General features: G+C 42.2%; 2 protein-coding genes and 1 long non-coding RNA gene across 4 annotated transcripts; 1 reads left to right on the top strand and 2 right to left on the bottom strand.

Annotated features, from left to right (window-relative positions):
- Positions 1 to 29: 29 nt before the first annotated feature.
- Positions 30 to 14,445, top strand: LOC133493448 (uncharacterized). 2 transcript variants are annotated; one of them, XR_009792981.1, is made up of 5 exons: positions 30 to 112; positions 4,105 to 4,286; positions 12,994 to 13,039; positions 14,037 to 14,260; positions 14,370 to 14,445. It is a non-coding gene; the product is annotated as an uncharacterized LOC133493448 (long non-coding RNA). The 2 variants fall into 2 exon arrangements; XR_009792982.1 differs by lacking the exon at positions 12,994 to 13,039.
- smo (smoothened, frizzled class receptor) lies at positions 466 to 7,907 on the bottom strand. Its single transcript, XM_061806789.1, has 12 exons — positions 7,097 to 7,907; positions 6,251 to 6,450; positions 5,967 to 6,176; positions 5,519 to 5,691; positions 5,232 to 5,451; positions 4,220 to 4,343; positions 4,056 to 4,148; positions 3,867 to 3,975; positions 3,468 to 3,653; positions 3,242 to 3,390; positions 2,986 to 3,120; positions 466 to 2,403 (listed from the first exon to the last, which is right to left on the bottom strand). The coding sequence occupies exons 1-12, from the start codon at positions 7,353 to 7,355 to the stop codon at positions 1,847 to 1,849; spliced, it is 2,415 nt and encodes an 804-aa protein (XP_061662773.1). The 5' UTR covers positions 7,356 to 7,907; the 3' UTR covers positions 466 to 1,846.
- Positions 9,405 to 14,219, bottom strand: tspan33a (tetraspanin 33a). The gene is made up of 8 exons (XM_061806803.1): positions 14,079 to 14,219; positions 12,414 to 12,471; positions 12,197 to 12,324; positions 12,048 to 12,122; positions 11,411 to 11,506; positions 11,190 to 11,318; positions 10,960 to 11,118; positions 9,405 to 10,888 (listed from the first exon to the last, which is right to left on the bottom strand). Exons 1-8 carry the CDS (start codon positions 14,184 to 14,186, stop codon positions 10,787 to 10,789), a joined length of 855 nt encoding a protein of 284 aa, XP_061662787.1. The 5' UTR covers positions 14,187 to 14,219; the 3' UTR covers positions 9,405 to 10,786.
- Positions 14,446 to 20,902: the final 6,457 nt, after the last annotated feature.

Genomic DNA, 20,902 nt, shown 5'->3' with positions numbered 1-20,902 from the left:
CTCCGCCCCTAGTGAATAAATCATCTTCATCGAAATGCGCAGCTGAGCATCATCATCATTATCATAATCGTCGTCGCCATCATTACAATCGTCTTCACGGAAGTCTTAAATGGTAAGTGCACAGACTTTAAAATTAAATTAGGTAATTTACCAAAACAGTATTCACTTATGTGTTTAAAATGTGTCTTTTCGCGATTAAATTACAGTGAACCAAAAAATCTTTTGAGGGGTGACGTCGTTGGGGCTAACCCCGGTCTTTTCCTCGGTGGGCATGGCAATCGTTACTCTAAATGGAATAAAAGCTATTTTTCTCTTTTTCTTACACCGTAATTGATTTTTTAAAAAAGCCATTTTAATTAGCCGTCATAAAATGACATCTGAAACAAGTAATTAATAAAACGTTTGACGTGATATAGAGCAAACCATAATGTGAAATCAAAGTGGTTACAAATTAAAATGAGCAGAAAAGCTTGATTCCCCCCACGTATCTCAACTGGTAATATACTGTGCAAAATTTGGTAAATATAGCACCAAAAACCCTAACCCCCTACACCAATTTTCATCCAAAAAAAGCAAAGTATTAAAATACATCAATTAATGTATATGCAAAATATGCAAAACATTGGCTTAAAGTACCAACCACAAACTTTATTTCTGTCCTTACGTAGCAAGTATAGTTTAAGGAAGGTAAATCGAGAAAAGTGAAAGATTACGTTTATTCACATGTAAAAACAGGTACAGCATCATAAAAGTGATTTTTGCTTCTTTGACAGTCGTGAGGCAACACGGACAAATAGACAAAAACGACAGCTTTTAAATCTTTTCAAAGCGCACAAAAAAAGAACTTGGTGCTTTTAAAAGGGCCGGAAAACAATTACCATTCAAATGATTTGTCATTTTAGTTGATAGTTTATGAGGCATTCACTTTAATGCGGCTACAAATATAAATACTTTTGTAAACGTCTTGCAAGAATGGCTAATAATGTCGTAGAATTGTGTCTAAAAAAAGTGAACTATGACTTCAGTGTTATTTGCCCACTGTGACGTGAATAGAAACAACATTTTGGTTATAGCGTAGAGTGACAGAATTGCCGTTACTCATCCCTTTCATATCAAACAGTTTTATATATACATACATACATATATATATATATATATATATATATATATATATATATATTTTTTTTTTGTTACAAATAATACCCTTTGTGTGACATTTACACACAACTAGTATATACATGGTCACAAGCCAGACACTGTGAAATAGGCAATGCAGTTCATGGATTACTTGTTTATAAATAATTTAGAGAAAGTGAAACATTGCTCTATCCGTCATTTTTAAAAGTTATTTTGTTAATTATAAGAAGACTACAACAAGGCAGTTTGATACTTCATAAACAATAGTGTATTCTTTCCTTCTATTATTAAACGTATCGTAAAAAGCACTATAGATTAAATTTACTACAATAAACATTTTGTGTTTTTTTTTTGTCTAAAAAGTGGGTGTGGAGCAAACAGTCATTATTTAAAAATAGTTTAGCCTACTTTAATTGTTGACTGCCATGTCACAAGAAAACGGAATGATGCTGTTTTTTATTTTCTTCAGAATAATCTACAGTATACTCTTTCAAGACATTTTTAGCTGCCTCATTTGTGTTCCATCATACAGTTGCCAATGAAGTTGCATTGGACTTAGCTTTACAAAAATATGCATTTTCTCTTTATCCCTTTCCTTAATAATACAAAAAAAAAAAAAAGCTTTGTTCAATGTAAAAAATAGACATAGGTGCACTGAGGAGTTTTGAAAGTATCCAGCACTTTTTCTTTAGCTTACTGCCAGTGCAACTTAGAAGTCCGATTCAGCGTCCATAAGCTCCGCCTCCATCAGGTTAGTTCGCGAGTGGACGGGGCCGTAGCCGACCCGCCGGCCTGCGGGCACCCTCGCCACGTGCGCCATCCTCTCTGATAGCCCCTCCTGGAGGCAGAAAGAGGTGCTGGGCGGGCCACGGGGGCCCAGGCCCAAGTCCTCCGGGCGGTCCGAGAAGATCCCGCGGCCGTAATTGCCCCGAACGCTCTGATAGGGGGGGAGGCGGCACCGCTCCTCGCCGGGCGAAAAATCAGGGAAGGATCCCGGAAGAATGTCGTCCTCCAGCATCTGCTGTTGCCGCTGCTGCTCGCGCAGGTTGGCCACCAGGCTGGGGTGGCAGGGCAGCTTGGGGAGACGGGGGACCGAGCTGCGGCCAAACTCCCGCCGGGGATAAGCCTGATGCTCCATCGCTGCCTCCTCTGCTGCTGCGTGCGTCTCCTTCCTCCTCTTCTTTTTCTTCTTCTTCCGCTTTATCATCTCCGGGGAGATTTCGGCCTCCACCATCCACAGCCTGTTCCTCTCCTCGGGGGGAGGAACTAAAGGAGAGATAACCCCAAATAAGTCAGTGAGAATTCAGGAACAGTAGTGGAATGTAACAAAGTGTAAATACTTGGTAACTTAACGTAAAGACCCTGTAACGTGAATTCAAAATACATGATACATGCTTGAAGATAAACACTGAAAACCTTTGCAAAAACTGACAACTACTTAGTACTCAGTTGCATGCAATCAAAGAGAGAAGATGGAAGTGCCAGGAGGGTTGAATTATTCGGAAAGGTTCAAGTTCACAGGCAACGTTCAAACCAGGGCTTGGGGCTGGCACGGCCGCTTTAGAGCACCTTGTTGTCATGGTGGGATAAATCCTCACGACAACACAACATGATATATTCCAGCCGTGGCAGGTTTAAAAGAGGATAGCTTTCCCCACGCAAAAATATAAATAAATAAGTATTTGTGGACAAATGAAAAATGCTAATTCAGAGTCAGAATAAAGGTGTTGTAACAGTACTTCTACTTTGACCAAAGTATTCTTTTCAGTATCTGTATTTCCAATAAAAGTGTTGAGTGCTTTAGCTACGTCTGCTAAGGGACAATCAAACAGTGCCACCAGTTCCCACCCGGCGTTCCCGTGGGAGTGACGGAGATGTCCTGAGGCAAGATGGCGCCTCGCCGGGCCACCATCTTGGTCACGTGCTGCGCCCAAGCCGACGACATGTCATTGGACGGCTCGTTGATGTCGAAGTTGATCCCGGCTGGAGTGATGAAAGATGATGATTACATTTCCCTTGTTGCTAATGAGCTACCGCTTAGTGATTGATACTTGACACCAAGATGGGATGTCTGGATAGTTTGTAGCGTGAATTGCATCTTTACCAACGGGACAGTCGTGTGACATGGTGTGCATGCTGAATGACAGCTCCTTCTCCGGGTCCTGGTGCAGCTCCTTCCGCATGGCGAAGGCCTTGGCGATCATTTTGCTCTTCTTGAGCCTCTTGGGTTCGTTGTCGCTGCGCCCGATGATCCTAAAGGAGGAGAAAGTAAAAAAACGTCTTGAGGTACTGTCATGGAGAAGACAGGAGATTTTAGGTAATGTGCTTACTTGCACCAGGTACGCTTCCAGATGAGGATGGTGGCTTTGGTCCACACCCATGTACTCATGGCGATGCCGGTGCCAAACATGGAGAACAGGTTGATTTTCTCCACCATCAGACTGGGTCGGTTTTTAATGGTGCACTCTGGGATCGGCTTGTTAGTCTGGGAGGCGATGGTGACGTTGGCTTCGCACCTTTCGGGTATATCAGAGTGCTTGTTGTCATACACATTACAGTGATTAGCAAAGCGTGGTACAGAACTACCGCCATTGAATATTCTACCCATTATCCTATCAATTAATCAAAACAGTTTTTAAAAACTTAAAGTATGCGTGACGTTAAAAGGTGTGAGCAAAAGGTGGTATTTGGTGTTCAAAAGTTTGAAAACCACTAGACTAGAAACATACAGCACGTATTCCCTGAAACTTCTCTCCCATTCCGCCTGGTTGAAGAAGTCGTAGAAGTGGCAGCCAAAGGTGATGAAGACGAAGCCGAAAGCTAAGAACCCAAATATACCTGACAGGAACACAAGCACAAGATGGAGTTTTAGAGGGTTTTGTACCCCCAAACAAACATGTTAGCTAAATGGGAAATACCAAGTCTCAGCATTGTCTCATTGATTTTGCTTGCCGCTTTCTCGCTCAGCAGTCCCGGGTGGTTGCTCTTGATGGAGAACAGCGTCATGACACCTACATGGACAAATGTGCTCAGAGCGCTGGATGACTGCGCTCGGCGTCCGGCGGGACTTGATGGGACTGACCTCGGATGAGAAAGTAGCCGCCGATCACCAGCACCACGCCGATGGGCGCCAGCACGAAGCCAGCACGGTACCTGTAGTTTTTGTAGCCTACAAAGCAGATCCCGCTCACTGAGTCGCCGTCCACCTGAGACAAATAGAAAGTGCATAAAAGGTCCACACACACAAAAAATACAATTACAACTGAATAATAAGCGGCTTAGAAAATGGAGGGATAGTTCATTTTTAAAAAGGAAGAAATAGTACATCAAAGAGAATCAACAGAATATCAGAAGTATACACGATGAATAAATTTTACTCTAACTTAGAGAATATCTTGAAATAATGAATGAAATATAACAATTTAAATACATTTAAAAATGTGAATATAATTAATCCATATGTATTCGATCGATGAACCTTGTATACCACATGGAATAAAAATTGCACATCATTAAATGCTAGCAAACAAGCAGTTTTAAAATAAAATGGAAATGTCTTCCACTTAAAAGTTAAATACAACTGAACTGTAATCAAGAAATGTATTGTATGGGATTGGAAAAAAAAAAATATATTTCCGCTTTACGAACGAACATGAAATCATGTACAGTCTGAATATTAACACTGCGCTTAAATGTAGAAAAGCAAAACAGTGAACAGTGAACTCAAATAATGATTTTATTATTGCACATAAAAGTTCATAATCACACCTACACTAATGTCTGTAAAGACACTTGTTAAACGTCAAATGAAAATATATACACATATTTATATATATATATTTTTAAAGTTTAATAAAACTAAACTGCACATGACAGACGTAATACTGTGTACTTGCTAAAACAAATTTTGAGCCACATAACCTAACGTTCATTTCAGTTTGAACATTAATGTAATTATGTATGAGTACACCTAGAGTGAGTTATTGGCCAAGTATGTAACACTACACAAGGAATTTGTCTTGGGTAGTTGGTGCCGCCCGAGTATGACGTACAACTCTGAAATAGTCTCCTAAAGAAGAATGTTGTCAACGTACCTCGGCAATAGCCAAAATGGCGACGGTGAGGACAAAGGGGATGGACCACGCGACCATGTGGAAGTAGGAAGTGCGCCCGGTGAGCGGCTGCTGGGTAGTGCCGAGCGCCTTGAAGGAGGTGTGCCAGGCGTAGGTCAGCATCACGAACCAAATCACTCCGGACATGAGCGAGTAGTACACGATGATGAAGATGGTCACGCATGACAAGGTCTCAGATGATCTGCGGGGGAAACAAATCATGCATGAAGTCGCGGACGTTCTTAGCGGATGATCTGAAGGAGACCTACGAGGGCTCCCCGAGTCTCATGGTGTTGTCGCTCTTGCACACGATCTCGTCCCGTGCGCCGTCCAGAAACTGTGCCAGCCAACCGATGCTGCCCACGAAGAAGCAGGCGTTGATGTAGAAGAGGATGACGGCGGGGTAGCGGTTGGAGTTCTTCCAGTCGGCCAGAAATGTGGCCTGAAAACAAAGTGCTTTTGGTGCCCTCATCAGAATCTCCCAGTCTTGTGAATAAAATGCAGAAAAATCATTCAACTCTGAGCACTGTGTGTAAGTGACAAAATAATTGCACACGGATTGAGTCACTAGTATCCAACAACCAAATGGTGGCTACTAAAAATGCTGAGTGCTTAGTAACTCTGGGAAACCAGCAGTCAAAGTGGCTGGTGAGCAAAAACATATGTCAAGCCCTGTTCGGATGGTATGGAGCAATGGAAGGAGAAGGAAAAGAGTACCAGGGTGAAAAACGTGCAGAGGAGGGTGACGGTCCCAAAGTAGGCGATGTAAGCGTGCATGTCGTCGTGCTCCTCTTCTGTGAACAGCGGGTTGTCGCACTGGATGCCGCAGCCCTCCACGTCCTTGTACCAGCTTGACTGGATGTCCGTCTTCACCAGAGGCGCCTCGCACTGGCCCGACGTGTTGAACTTCAGCTTTTGGACCTCGTTCTGCGGCGCAAAGACACCCTTTCAAAGCAGGATCCAGATGGCAAAATTGAGGTTTTGCCACGGGTTGGAATTACCGAGCAGCCCACGGGGAATTTCTCGCATTTGAGGAAGTTGGGCCATCCGCGCTCCTGGTCCACGATGCTGCAGGGCCGACGCGTGGCCAGACACAAACTCTGGCTGGGCAGCTCCACTCTGCCGTTGTCACACTTGGGCATGTAGACGGCGCACAGCAGCGGCTGGATGACGGACCAACAGCGAGGAGCGTTTCGCAAACCTGGAAAATGAGCACACGGCATCTCCTTTTAAGGTTCAGGACCGTGTGAAAAATACCGGACTTAGTTCTCGTGGTTCCATCAATCATCCCCGGCATTAACATAAAAGCCAATACAGCTAAACTTTTGCGGACCACACTTAGTTTTATAATGTATGTTATGATTGATAACCAACAAATGATTAAATGCAAATGTATTGTCCTTAAAGGTTCAACACAACCTAACTGTTCTGAACAAATGGACTCTGCTGAGTTTGAAAAACCAACATTATGCATACTTTGAACATTTCCAATGTTGGGAGCCCGTGCACTACTACTGCTACATGTACAGTATCACACTTTGAGAATCACACAGAGTGCTTTAGCATGCTTTCAACATTGATCCAAAAAATATATATATTCTGTATATTCAGATTTAATTAAGCACATCAGACAGAGCAAAATATTGACGACGTCCTCTGTGCTGCATGCAGCCGCTAGAGGGCGTAAGTGCGCGACATCTGTGCAGTGTAGTGAGATACATTTGACATTTTCCAAATGGAATTCCCACTGTTTTGTTTTTTTTTTTTCTTGATAAATCCAAACATTGACCCGTCAGACTCTATTCTTTAGCCTTCCCCTGGCTTTAATTGGTGTCTTTCAAACTCACCAGACCACATGGTCAGCTTCTCAAAAGCCTCCTCCTGAGAGCTGGAGTCTTCTGCCAGCACCAGGGACGTGTGCGTGTACGGCAGAGGTGAGCCCAGGCACGTGTTGTACTTGAGCGCCTCGCACGTCGTCGTCGTCTTGCATTTGTCCTCGAAGATGGTCGCGTTGGGGGACAGCAGCAGGGCGCCGCGGCTGCAGCAGGCCAGCACGCACAGCATCCCGCACAAGTCAACAAAGGCGCTCCAAACTTGGGAGGACATCTTGGGATCGAGGGGAGGGGGTACACGGAGGGGGAAGACCGAATCGTGCAAAAATGACGATAAAGCTGAATCCGGCCGTTTTACTCGCGAGATTGGCGCACAGGACCGAAAGGCATGTTTCCTTTGCGTGTTACCAGTGCAGATTCGAAAAGATGAACCCAACTTTTAAGGACGATCCAAAGTTTTTCCTCTCCGAAATCCTCCGTAGTTTTTCCCCTTTGCTTCGTCTCCGGATTCCATCGTTAGCGGGAGAGTGGGGGGGGGGGGCCTTCGAAATGATGAAACTCGACAATTTGGGGAAAGAAAAAGTCAATAGTTGGGATTTATTCAGGAGGAAAATGTTGGGAAAGTTGCGGATTCGCCCTCCCCCCACATCCCAAAAATCTTGCCGTGAAAAAGTGTAACTGGAGCTCCGAGTGCTCTGCGCACGCGCCGCCCACTTCTTATCCTGCCCCACCTCCTCCTCATCCCTGCTTCCTTTTTAAGTTGCGGCAAAAATACAAAATGCTCTTTGCTTATTCCGAGGTTGCGGTGCTATTGCACCGCGACCTCCTCGGTCAGTTTTCCTCCTCCGTGGAACTTTGAAAGGAGCAACGACACCTCCGGTCCGGTCCCTTTCCCTCCCATCCCCCATCTGCTCAAAAGAAGTGTGCCACATAGAAGGACTCTTTGAAAAACAAAATAAAAGGATTAATGCATGACCTCAAGACATGTTTTCGTATATAAAAAGTACATACAAATCAAAGATTTTAATCAAGACAGAAACAACAATCATCACAAAATAAATGACATAAAAAGCTATAAACTCATGTTAAGTTAATAAATGAAAATCTATCTGTGGTATTTTCTGGGTAAATAAAGGTTAAATAAATCATACGAATAAAAATAATGGATTGTATGCAACCGTATTCAAAACATTCACTAAAAAGCTTGGAATGTTTTATGTTAAGTTAATAAATGAAAATCTATCTGTGGTATTTTCTGGGTAAATAAAGGTTAAATAAATCATACGAATAAAAATAATGGATTGTATGTATGTATGTATTCAAAACATTCACTAAAAAGCTTGGAATGTTTTAGAATATGCATTAAATTTCTATTATAATTTAATTAAAAAAATACATACCTGTAATATATATATAATAAAAAATGGGGGGAAAAAACTATTTTATTAAAATAATGGTCTTCTAAATAAGAGTACCAAAATACTAGGATCAACCAAAACTATTCAACTTTTTTTTTTTTGGTCTCGCTATTTTATAGATATTTTACTGTAAGACAATATCTTTAAATGAACTAGCAGCCACAAGTAGTTGAAAAAAGTATATTTTAGGATAAGTTAATAATGGTTCTAAGACTTTAAAAACTATACTGTAATGTTATGCAGTTTAAAAATTAACACTGTGCTTAGATAAAAGGGAAAAAAATGAGTTTATAAATTTTCAATTAACAGTTATGTACTGCATAAAATTTTGACCTATCACAAAAATTAAATGCAAATGTACATTTCCTTCAATGTTAAATACAACTGTACTTTCCTCCCATTTGTGGACATGAATAATCAGACTTGAATATATTTAATAGTATTTAGTACAAGGTCTGTGTAAACTGTTGCAGTGAAAACACAAAAGGGGGCTGATGACAACTTCAACCTGTACTGCGGTTGGGCTGTTGCGTCATTCATTTGGATAGGAATGGACGCACACCACTTTTGTTTCTATAGTAGTGAGCTGGGAGGGAATGTGTGTGTGTGTGTGTGTGTGTGCCTCCTCGCAACCACCGCTTGTGTCAGACGCAGAAGAAAAAAAAAAAAAGGACCACACACAAAGTGTAACTCGGGCCAACTTTCTTGCACATACTGCTTGAGTGCCGATGCAGCGGAGACGTAACACAGTCGTCATGTTTTGATAGCGTTGCAAATGTTTTCATTGGCTCGCTGGAGAGTTCGGAGGCGTTCCCTGTCGTTTTTCTGCCATCTACGTCACTTCCACCCTCAACTAGACTTTAAGACACAATGTTTGCAATTATAATGACGGAGCGAGACGTCAGTAAAGTGAACCAAGTTTATTCAGTCAAGAAACGCGCAGGTCTTTTTGGTGGCTTTCCGTCACTCCAAGGCAATTTTTTGGCGGTCACACGGCACAGTAAAAGACTTAAATATACTTATTTAGAATTGTAAGAGAGGGTAGAATACTAAGTCTAAAAATACTCACGTAACATGAAATAAAAAGCAGCAGCTGCAACTCAAATCTTGACTAGGTAACGTCGCCGTTGGCAAAAGATAATTTCTATCAAACAAAAAAATAACTCAGTCCCTTTGTGCACATGTGCAACATTATGGATGCCAACATAACACACATGCACATGTGCTTGCTAGTGCATCACTGCTAATACTGCACCCACATAAAATCAATTCCCATAGACTTGCAACACATACGCATAAAAACTTGGATGGATCCCGAGACGGATGAAAGTATGAAAAAATTACATTTTTTCCTTACTTTCACAAACCGCAGTGGCGATTTTGGGTCAAAGGCAAGTGGGCTCGTGACCGAACAATTCCAGAAGATCGCGCTGTGGTAGGGGGGGGAAAAAAAAACTTTCAGTGTGAGCCATTTTAAATTTAAAGCAGCGGAGTAAACATGTGACGCTGCGAGGAAAACAATCATTTGTATCGATCTGTTGTGCTGGATTGCAGAAAACACATTTGATATTGAAAAAGCCACATGATAGATTTAGAGTATTCTAGTTTTTCTTGAATTGTCATGTCCCAAATGTCACTAAATACTCTGGCAGTTTTGAATTTTGTCTTTAGTAACACAAACAGATGTCAGGCCATCAGCATTTGACACTTTAGGCTTTGCAGTTTTAGTAAGCACATCATTTATTTGTCCATGGCTCGTCATATTTGCCATTGGAGCAGCGGAATAGCATAATAATTCCTGAGCAATTTAATTTTTTTTTTTTTGTCCTTAAATGCAGTTCACATTGTGAAGTTTTATCCCATTTATCAAATTTACGCTATCCACTGAAGTCAGACGGGCGAAGCTTTATAACCGTCTAAAGCATCCGCTGAATTTAGCTTTTGTGGACGCAACCCTTTGGAGAGATGTTGCACTAATGCAGGTACGGCGTTTTTATCCATAGAAAGGGTAAATTGTACCTTCTCAAACTGCCGATGAAAAGAAAAAGTGCTGGAGTTAAACTGTCAAGTCCTGATGACCTTATGAAGTATATTGGCCAGGGCGGCACCGATTGTCGAAGACAAATTCCGTGTGCGTTGTTACATACTTGGCCATTAAAGCTGATTCTTATTCTGACTTGTTGGACAACCTGGATTTGCATATGCTTCCTTTTGGGGGGTAGGGGTTACATTTAGGGGCACAAAATCTTGCTGGTGTCACATGTGCATGACAAGTCGCTCCGATTGGTCATCTCCAGGGGTCGGCGCGGTGCCTGAGGTTGTAGTTCTGCAGCTCGATTTGATCTTTAATCTGGTTGATGAGAATCTGGGACAGCAGGATGCCCACCAGCTGCAAGAGGCGGACTTTGTAAATCTGCTCTACCAGTGTGTGCGTGTGTGTGTGTGCATGCGCAGTCCCACCTGAGGGATGGCCAACCCCAGTGCGATGCCTCCCAGCAGGAACAGGTTACTGTGGATCCAGTCCACCACTTTGTCGATGCAACCGTTGGTGTGGATGACGTTGGAGGCTTCGATGTATTCCAGTAATTGCACTCCTTGACCGCACATAGTGTTAATCACCTATGCACACACAGAAACACACGCGCGGTTGTAAAATATGCTGTAGAAGATGGAGTAAAAATAGATGAGACCTTGTCATTGGTGCTGATGCAACAGGAGAAAGGGACAGAGCAGCGTTCCCGACTGGGATTGTTGTCGGTGCAGTTGAAGTACATGTTTTTGGACCAGTCAGTGTACGTCACAGCTCCGCAGCAGCCAAACTGAGAAGATATCATTACCGTTTTTTTTTTTTTTTTTTTTTTTTCCCCCCCGAGTTAACACATTTGATGATGCGTGTGAGGTTGTGACCAACTTCTTTCTGGCCAAAATCGATGAGGTTCTGCAAGTCGATGTCGTCTCTGTAGTGCACGATGGCGTTGTTGACCATTTCAGTCACTTTGTTTCGGGCCTGTGGGGGAGGGGAGGGGGGGTGTTATTTTGCTGTCAAAAAATGTAAACATAGCAAAAGAACACGGAGAGCGGGGTTAAGGAAATCAATACGTAAAAAGTACTTTATAGAATCAAGAGTAATTGAAAAAGATATTTACCACTTGAGTGGCGATGAGGTTACATACATGAACAACAGAGGGCGACATTTCTTGATTCTCCTTAATGGTGGCTTGATTTACAGTACATACAGTATTTGAGATATTGGCAACTGAAAACACGTGTTCTGTTCCAGCGTCTCCAAAAGCACAGCAAACACTGTTCTAATGTGGTTTATAATTCAAACAGCACCCTACAATGTTGTTCTGTATAAAACCCTACAGTAAAGACATCATTGAGTAGAATGAAAAACTAAACGGCCACATTTCTGTGCTTCAATTCAATGGACATTGTGCTGCTCCTCCTGATGTGTACACCTTGATCACGGCTTCTTTGTAAGCCACGGTAAGAAACCAATAAAACAGAGGATTTAGAGTCCCCCCCCCGAACATCTCTAGTGTTACCTTATCTGAGAAGATGAAACCCAGCACACCAGCAGCCAACTGGAGCAGGAAGATGACTGTCAGACTGATGCAGAACTAAGGATGGCGGAAGGGAGGGGAGTGAAGATGTGCTCTTCCTCAACGAGAGTCCACAAAATGCGACCACCTACAAACTGCAGCAGGCAAATGTTCTCCCGCAGCGAACCCACGCAGCCGCAGAAAGTGATGATAAACATCAGGACGCCGACCACCAGCAGCATCATGGCCGGATCCACGGCGAGACACGCCAGTGCTGTCTCTGGGGGCCGAGAAGATGAGGATACGGGGGTATCAATTTATTCATATTGGATTTAATAGTGGGAAGTGAGGGAGTGCATGCATATTTACCTGCATGCTTGACGACGCGAGCGTACACCCCAATTCCTATCATCGCCATGGCGATGATCTATATGTGGGAAGGAAAGGGAGCTGATGAGAACCTTGGTGAGATACAAATACTGTACAACTCCATATAAGGAGAAAGGTGACAGCGAGCAGGATGTGTTCATACTTGTCCTGGGAGCGGTCCCATTGACGAAAACACTTAAGAATAACAGCAGCGTTTGATTTACTGCAGAGCACAACGCCCATAAAAACGAATTCTATAAAAGTCTCCATTCTGAATGATGCAGATCCAGTTACAGTACTGTACTAATTCACTGAAGACTGGCTGGCACTCTTTGTTCCTGAACATCCTGAACAAACCCGAACGCTTGATTGTGTCAGTGCTGAGAGAGTCCAACATTTAGCGCTGGTTCTGCGCAACAGTGGCGCTTTCTGACGTGTGCGCGATGTGAAGCCCCAAAGGGAGGCATTGCCTGGCGATACAATAATGCATTGTAATATAATTACAAAAAAAAAAAGGAAATGAAATGTTTTTCTATTATGTGGTTGCATGACATGTCAATCATCTTTTGTTTTTGTGCAGAATTTGCACCCACTTGTGGCGTTACGCTCTGGAGAAGAGATGAAAGGTGGGGATGGGAGTCTTGAGGAATAATGTGAAATGTCATTTGTGCAATGCAGGATTAAAACAAAAAAGTTCCTTTTCCTTAAATTGATTATTCATTTCTGTCTCATTAATTTTGCTGATAATGTGATGTGTTTTAAAGAAAATATGAAATCCACTCCAATGTGGGTGTTTTTTTGGGGGGATGGGGGGTGTCGTCGTGTGCTTTTGTGATTCAAGATAGCACCACCACTGCCCTCCAGCTCATCATCATTATTGTTATTCTTAATATTATATTGGACTTGTTGAAAGAATGCCGGAAGATTACTTAGGCCAACAAAGATTGATGTTGATCATAAAACAAACAAAAAAAAAAAGTCATCTTTCAAGGCTGGATTGATGGATTATGCTGTATTTGTTCGACTCGCTATCCAATTGGGATGGATTGCGATGGCAGTCAATTGCCATTTGGCAATATTTGGGAGTGGCGGGGGCGAGACGAACAACAGCAGCACATTCCACCAGGAAGCGCTTCAAGTTTTTACACATTCTCGTCCTGTCCGTGCATGAGAGCCCCACGCACACTCACGCAGGGCGTTAAATAAATGTCTCATTCCAAAACCAGCGGCCGTGTTCGTATTGTGTGCACTTTTGGGTGGGAGTCTCCCTCTTGACTTTAATCTGCAATCCAAATCTTCTTAAAGTGAACAAACATGGACTTGGACTTTGCTTTGTGTAGAACAGTGCAGCCTCATTTCACTTTCAACACACTTATTTACTTTGAGCCGCTGCACTGCTGCGATTTTGTGCAGCACCCTAAGTCAAAGCTTGAGCCCATAGGCAACTAAATTGTCCTTATAGCTGTCTGATGGGGAAAAAAAAAAATCAGTTCAGGGAGTTCATTAAACGTGCGTCCACAATGTAGTTCTTCTGTTACTACTCATGAACCATTTAACAATATGTGCATTAGGTGCATTAGTCTTATAGAAGTTTGCCATCTCTAATATTTAACACTCTTGCAGGCAAATGGGTTCACCAAAGTATCCGAACACCGCCGGACTCACCCAGAAGATGAAATTGAATATGAAGAGCAGATATTTGACCACAGGGCTGACAAAGGAAAAGTCCTCATCGTAACGCCCAAACGCGCCTCTTCCACGGCTCCCGCACATCCTGTCACGCAAACATCAGCCGCCTAGGGGTACAAGTTCCTCCATGAAGGCGCGGAGTGTCCTTTTGGCTCCCGGTGGGACGCTCTCTCGCTCTCTTTCATCTGCTGGGAAAAGTGCACGCAAACTCTCTTGACACAGAAGGGGTGAGTCGGCAAAGTCACGTTTCTCTCCTCTCTCCCACAGGTATGAGTATGGACGAGGTGATCAACTCCACCCCTCCACCCAAACGTACACAATACTATGTCCCAAAAGGCCAAAATATGAGGTACAGCACACTTGTTTTTTCTTTCTTGGCTATGTGGTAAATAGTAGTATTAAAAGTGATGGACAAGTGTCACAAAGGGGTAACCAACTTTTCACATCATGAAATTTGCAATGTTCACGTGGATATAAACACATTAGGAACAACCTCACCCAACAGCAACACACAGCAATAAACACACGTAACAGTTTGGTTACAATATTAAGGAGCAATAATAACGTGGAAATACAGGAATTACTTCATGTTAAATTTACAAGTTGAAACAACAGTGACAGGCTCATTTCTTGTGGACAAAATGAAAAATGAGTTAAGCCAAGGCTAAGGCTTGATCTTAAAGAAATTGCAAATTTGTGTATGATGGTATTTCTTACTCTTCAGTTATTCACAATGACATATTTTCTCCTATTTTTTTTGCGGCTATTTCTCCCTCAACCCCAAGTATAATTAAAATGCGGATGCCAATGTACTTTAAACCCCTCAGTGTGAGAGACAAATGTAAGGAGAAACATCTTGATGAACTGTCAAAGTACTGAATGCTAGAATAAAAAAAAAAGTGTTAAATGTTGCTTGGCCATTGAGTAAAATCTCGCAGAGATCGTCAGTCGCGGAATCAGTCTCAGGGTAATAATCCAATTACTTGACAACGGTTTTAAATCATTTGATTACAAACGGCAATAGCAACAACTCCCTCCTGTGGCTGCTTAGTGTACTACAGTACTTGCTTTCTGTCAGGGAGGGGCAAATGCATTGACGTGACTTCAGAGGACTTTGGTGACGTATCAAAATGAACAAAACTGCCCCAAAACATCACAGCAATCTCATAGAGGAAATGTTCTATTTTATATTTTGATAAGTGTGGTGTTCTTCTAAATTCAAAACAATATAAAAAAAACCCTCTTTTGTCAGCGTTTGTATTTCGTTAATGTTGTGGGACGCCAGGTAAAATATCAAGAGTGTCCCAAAATAGCGAGGGACAGCCTTGTTTTGAATTGTTTTATTGCAACATTCACATAATTCTAAATTCACTACGATCGATCCGCCATCTAGGCCACCGCACCGCTCGTCACTGTGAAAAATTGTTGCCGTTGGATTGTGCGACGTTTTTACATTACTATTTTAAAAAGTGTAAAACTTTTGCATACTCACGATTTTTGTCATCTGTTAATTTTGTTTCCAAATTTTACATTCCGTCGAATGACCTGCGACCCGGAAGTTAAACACCGAACAAAACAGGAAACGGGGCTTTGCGCGTGGTTTGTCTCAAACGTAATTTCGTGTGTTGCACATACAGGCGAAGTTATTTACGTCACGTTAGCGACGAGATACGTTTGATTGTTTGCACGAACAGAGGCATGCACGTAGGCAAAGAAAAAAGTATTTTGTCCGCGTCGGCTGCTGTTGGACTCATCACCTGTACGGTTAACACGCCAGGCGTGGACGAAGTGAAGACATGACGTCAAGGACATGAAAGACATGATCAAGTTTTTCACCTTTGCACTGCATGCTCCTCTAAATTTAAAGTGTTCTTTGAAAAGAACCATCTTCTTATGATCTTGTAAGTGATCCTTCACAATCTAACGAGACTCATTAATGGAGGACTATATTCCAATTAAAATGTATTGATTAGATGACCTGTCATAAAAACGAAAACATGTCTAAAAATACAAATGTATGCATTTGGTGAAGAGGGCTCTGTAACATGAACTGTAAACTGTACATACAGGTACATCTCAATGAATTAGCATAGTGTGAAAAGCTTAATTATGTTAGGCATCAAGGTCAAAAAGTGAAACTGCACCCAAAGAGAAATAAATTATGATAAAAAAAAAAAAAAAAGTACAGTTGTGATGCTGACAGTGTACGAAAACACACAATTCACGGTTTCCAGAAACTAAGAAAATTATTTTTAATATTGAAATTGGGCAGGAATTTCCACATTAGTAAAGTATTTTGCCCAGTGTTAAATGAATTTACATTATAAGTACTGAAATAAATTACATTTTCTACCATATTCTAATTTGAGATGTACCGGTATGTATTTACTCTTCACCACTCTCACTCACCGACAATAGTGATGCAGTAGGAAAAAAATATGTTTTAACTTATTCCTACTCCTTTTTGGACGAGCAGTAGATGGTATTTCAGGATGGGATATTTATATTGTTTTTTCCTGTTCTGTAGTGCATGTTTAAAGCAAACTTAAATTGTTAAATGGATTAAATAATTCACAATTCTATAAATTACCTTTAATTCTGTGTTTGCATTGACATGGGTTTGATTCCATCTTCGTTCTTCTATAGTTGCATTTAGAGGTGTAGGTGAGGTTCAAACCCAAGAACCGCAAAACCAGAAGCTAAGTTTTACACCTCTCGACTATTTTATCTGAGGTTGTGTACAATTTCTTGGTCATATTTATTTTGTTCTTTCATGCACGCAAAGGATAAATACGACCTCCAAATGTTGTTTGGACAAGACAAAATGGTCAAGTGGTCTCGGACTTTGCCTTCTGCTTGGCTCGGGCCAGATTCAATTCCTTCTTCTCATCCATTTGCTGTCCTTCAATATTTGGATTTATGCGTCCATCTGGGGCTCAAACCCGGGACCACCTGCACCCAAGACAAAGCTTTCAACCATCAGCTATTTTACCACAGTTTCTGTACGAGTTTTTGGTCCCATTTATTGTGTACTTTCATACATGTGAAGTATAAAGTACATCCGATTGTTTGTGGACAGATTGGCTGGCGGAGTGGTTTGTTATTTCTGGTCTGAAGTATTCTGGGTTTGGATCCCCTGTGATGTTGAAAGGTTCAATTTTTGCTGCAATTCGAAGAAACAGACCTTCAACAAAGGATTGAATCCGGGTCACCTGTGGCAAAGGTAAAGGCTTAAACCATTCGGCTTTCCTGCTTGATATTCGTATTGAAAATACCACAACGTGTTAGTGTCAGGTTGTCAAGTTGTTTTTTTTTTTTTTTTTTTTTTGGGCAGCGCTGCTTGCATTTAGTCTTAGTCTGTTCCAGTGTCATTTTTTTAAATTCATTTGTATTTCTTAAAACACAAGTGTGTTGATTGAACCTGTGCGCGTCGGAATCAGAGTCCTTGTCTTCATTATTTCAAAATGTTATTTTATATGATCAAAACACTTTTTCCATTTCACCAGTCCCGTCTTGTCTGAATGAACAAAGAGCATTACAAAAAATACCCAAACGTTAGCAGCCGTCATTTCAAAAAACCTTTAATTGTAGTAAAAGTAGCCTTTCGGGAGGAACCCGCTCCTGCTCAGTCGACAGTAGTTGCGGAACCTGTTGTGCTCTGAAACCTCTCAGGAAACGGAAAAAAAAAAAACTTTTTTGCATTTTGACAAAGTTCACAGTCGCCAGCGACGCTAATTTCTTTTCCCTACAATTTCATGTAGATACTCCAATGAGCCACTAGACGGCAGCATTGTTATTCTTTTCCCCCACAACCTGGATTTAGTTCCACAGATAAACCGCAAGATGGTAGCAATTCTCCCGTTTATCCGACATTCCAAGACATTTCTCTCCTGACTTAATATGACCATACATGCTGTACTGCCCCAAAACGACCGTGTATACTAATGCGTTTTTTGGCGAAAAAAAACCCGGCGATTTTTTTTTTTCTCAAAAAAGTGACAATGTATTGTAAGGTGTTTTTTTGCCCAAAAATAATGTATAGTAAGGTGTTTTTTTTTGCCCAAAAAATGACCACGTATACGAAGGCGTTTTTTGGCGAAAAAAAACAACCATGTATACTAAGGCATTTTTTTTGCCAAAACACGACTCTGTATACTAAGGTCTTTTTTTGCGAACCCCCCCCCCCAATGTATAGTAAGGTGGGTTTTTTGCCAAAAAAATTAGCACGTATATTAAGGTGTTTTTTTTGGTGAAAAAAAATGTCCATGTATAGTAAGCCTTAGTATACAAGGTCATTTTTTGGCGAAAAAAAACGACCATGTATACTAAGGTGTTTTTTTTGTGAAAAAACGACTATGTATACTAAGGCAGTGTTCTTTGCTGTATTTGGACCAAACATACAATTCATGGGAAAAGAAAACTTATAACGTGGACCCGCATAATCACAAACAATTCCCAAAATAATTTAACGATCATGATTTGGCCAGACATTTAGCATGCAAAACAGTTTCCTGTGGGTTCTTCTCAATGAGGCACCATCCAGCCATCCATTCCATTTTCTACCGCTTATCCAAGGTCAGGTCACTTTGGCAGTGACGGCCAGACTTCGCTCTCCACAGCCACTTCTTCCAGCTGTTCTGGAGGGATCCCGAGGCGTTCCTAGGCCAGCCCGGAGACGTAGGCTCACAAGGAAGGCATTGGCGAGGCATCTGAATCAGATGCCACCAGCCATCTCATCAGGCTCTTCTCTGAGCTCCTCCCAGATAACTGAGCTTCTCACCTTTTCTCTAAGAGAGAGCTCATTACGAAGTCTGCATCTCTGCAGACGCTGCACTGATCCGCCTGTCAATCTTGTGTTTCATCCTTCCCTGACTCGTGAACGAGACCCCAAGATACTTGAACTCCTCCCCTTGGAGCAGGATCTCATTTTTTGACCTGGAGAGGCCACGCCATGGTCTGAAATTTGGAGGTACTGATTGTCATCCCAGCCGCTCTCTGCTGCGAACTGTTCCAGTGACAGTTGGAGATCACTGCTTGATGAAGCCATCCGAATCACATCTAGTGGGAGATGAAAGTCCTTCTGACAGGATTATGCCGGTCTTTCCTAACAGACCCTCACGTACAATCTGGACCTGCCACATCGGACCGGCATCTTCCCCCACCATTGGAGTCAACTCAGCACCAGGTGGTGACGGTTGACGGCTACGCTCCTCTCTTCACCGAGTATCCCAGACATGCAGCTGCAAGTCCAAAGATACAATCACAAACTCGATCATCGAACTGCGTCCTAGGGTGTCCTGGTGCCAAGTGCAGTTTTGGACACCCTACTGCTTGAACATAGTATGGACAATCCCTGATTTGTTAGGTTTCATTGTCATTGCCCACGTGAGCATTGATGTACCCCACTGATCGATGGAGTCCTCAGTGGGAGCGGCTCTCTAGCCATCCTCTAAAGACTCCAAAAAGGATGGGTACTCTGAACTGCTGTTTGGCTCAGAGGCATAAACCACAGTCAGGACCCATTCTCACCGCCCGAAGGTGGAGGGAGGCTACCCTCTTGTCCACCGGGGTTAACCCCTATGTACAGGCACCGAGGCGGGGTCATGGCCAACACCTTCTCGGCACCTCTCACCGTGGGCAACTCCAGAATGGAAGAGAGTCCAACCCCCATCAAGAGGGCTGGTACCAGAGCCCAAGCGGTGTGTGGAGGACATTCCAACCATACCCATTCAGAACTTCACGCACCAGATCTGGCTCCTTCCACGTCCCTAGAGCCAGATTTTGGAGCCGGGGATCGGACAGCCAAGGTCCCTGCTTTCGGCACTGCACCCGACACCTTTGGCCCCTAAACCAGATGGTTAGCCCATGGGAAGAGGGACTCACAATTACCCTTTTGGGCCGTGGCTGGCCGGGCCACCAGGCCTAGCTCCAGAGGGGGGCCCTGGTGACCCGCGTCCAGGCAAGGGAAACTTCCATCCATATTATCCACCATGTGGAAATCACTCACTTGGCTGGAGGAAGAGCCCAAAAGATGCACAAGCTTCGAAGGAGCCAGTAAAGGTGAAAAATAATTCTTTGGAAAAGACAAAATAAGCATTCATAATAGGCCTTAAACACCTCGACATAATCGTGTTTTGTTATCACATCAGATGACAGAAAAGTGATGACACACAAAGCATCTCACCTGAACACTTCCGACGGGGGACGCGTCATCACCTCACAAGATTTCAAATGCGACGGAACCTTCTGTGTTTTACAGAGAAACGTTATAAATCATTATTAGATGAAATGTCTTGAAGCAAACATTGAAAAAATTGAAAAGTACAGCGTAATACGGTGCACCAATGACACTCGGAAGAAGAAACGAGAGGGCATGAAGACGACGAGTGTAGGAAATGCAATTTATTTGCAATTTTTTAATAACATCATTCCTCGGATAAAAATGCAATGTTACAGGAATATACATCAGATATTAATTTAAAACTTGCTTCCAAGGGACCATACAGTCTAAATATACTTTTTCCTTTTTTTTTTTTTCTTTATTTACTGGTAGCGTGCGTTATAGGCAAGACAGATTCTGTCACTAATGACAGACTGATAACTTACAGATACAAACTGTACACCACTTATTTACAAATCAACTTTTTTCTTTTTTGTTTTTTTCAGTGTCATTTTCTTGGAAAATAGGAGTAGAAAAAGTGATTGAATTAATATTCTGATTGAATTTGTATATTCTTTCCCTTTTTCTAAAGTCTAAAATTAAATGAATGAAGAAAGGAAAGAAACGTTAGAAAAAGAAG

The sequence above is a fragment of the Syngnathoides biaculeatus genome, chromosome 20 (genome assembly GCF_019802595.1).
Source record: "Syngnathoides biaculeatus isolate LvHL_M chromosome 20, ASM1980259v1, whole genome shotgun sequence".
In the NCBI taxonomy this organism is placed as follows: domain Eukaryota; kingdom Metazoa; phylum Chordata; class Actinopteri; order Syngnathiformes; family Syngnathidae; genus Syngnathoides; species Syngnathoides biaculeatus.
The sequence above is the reverse complement of the archived record's forward strand: the minus strand, read 5'-3'. Positions and strand labels throughout refer to the sequence as shown.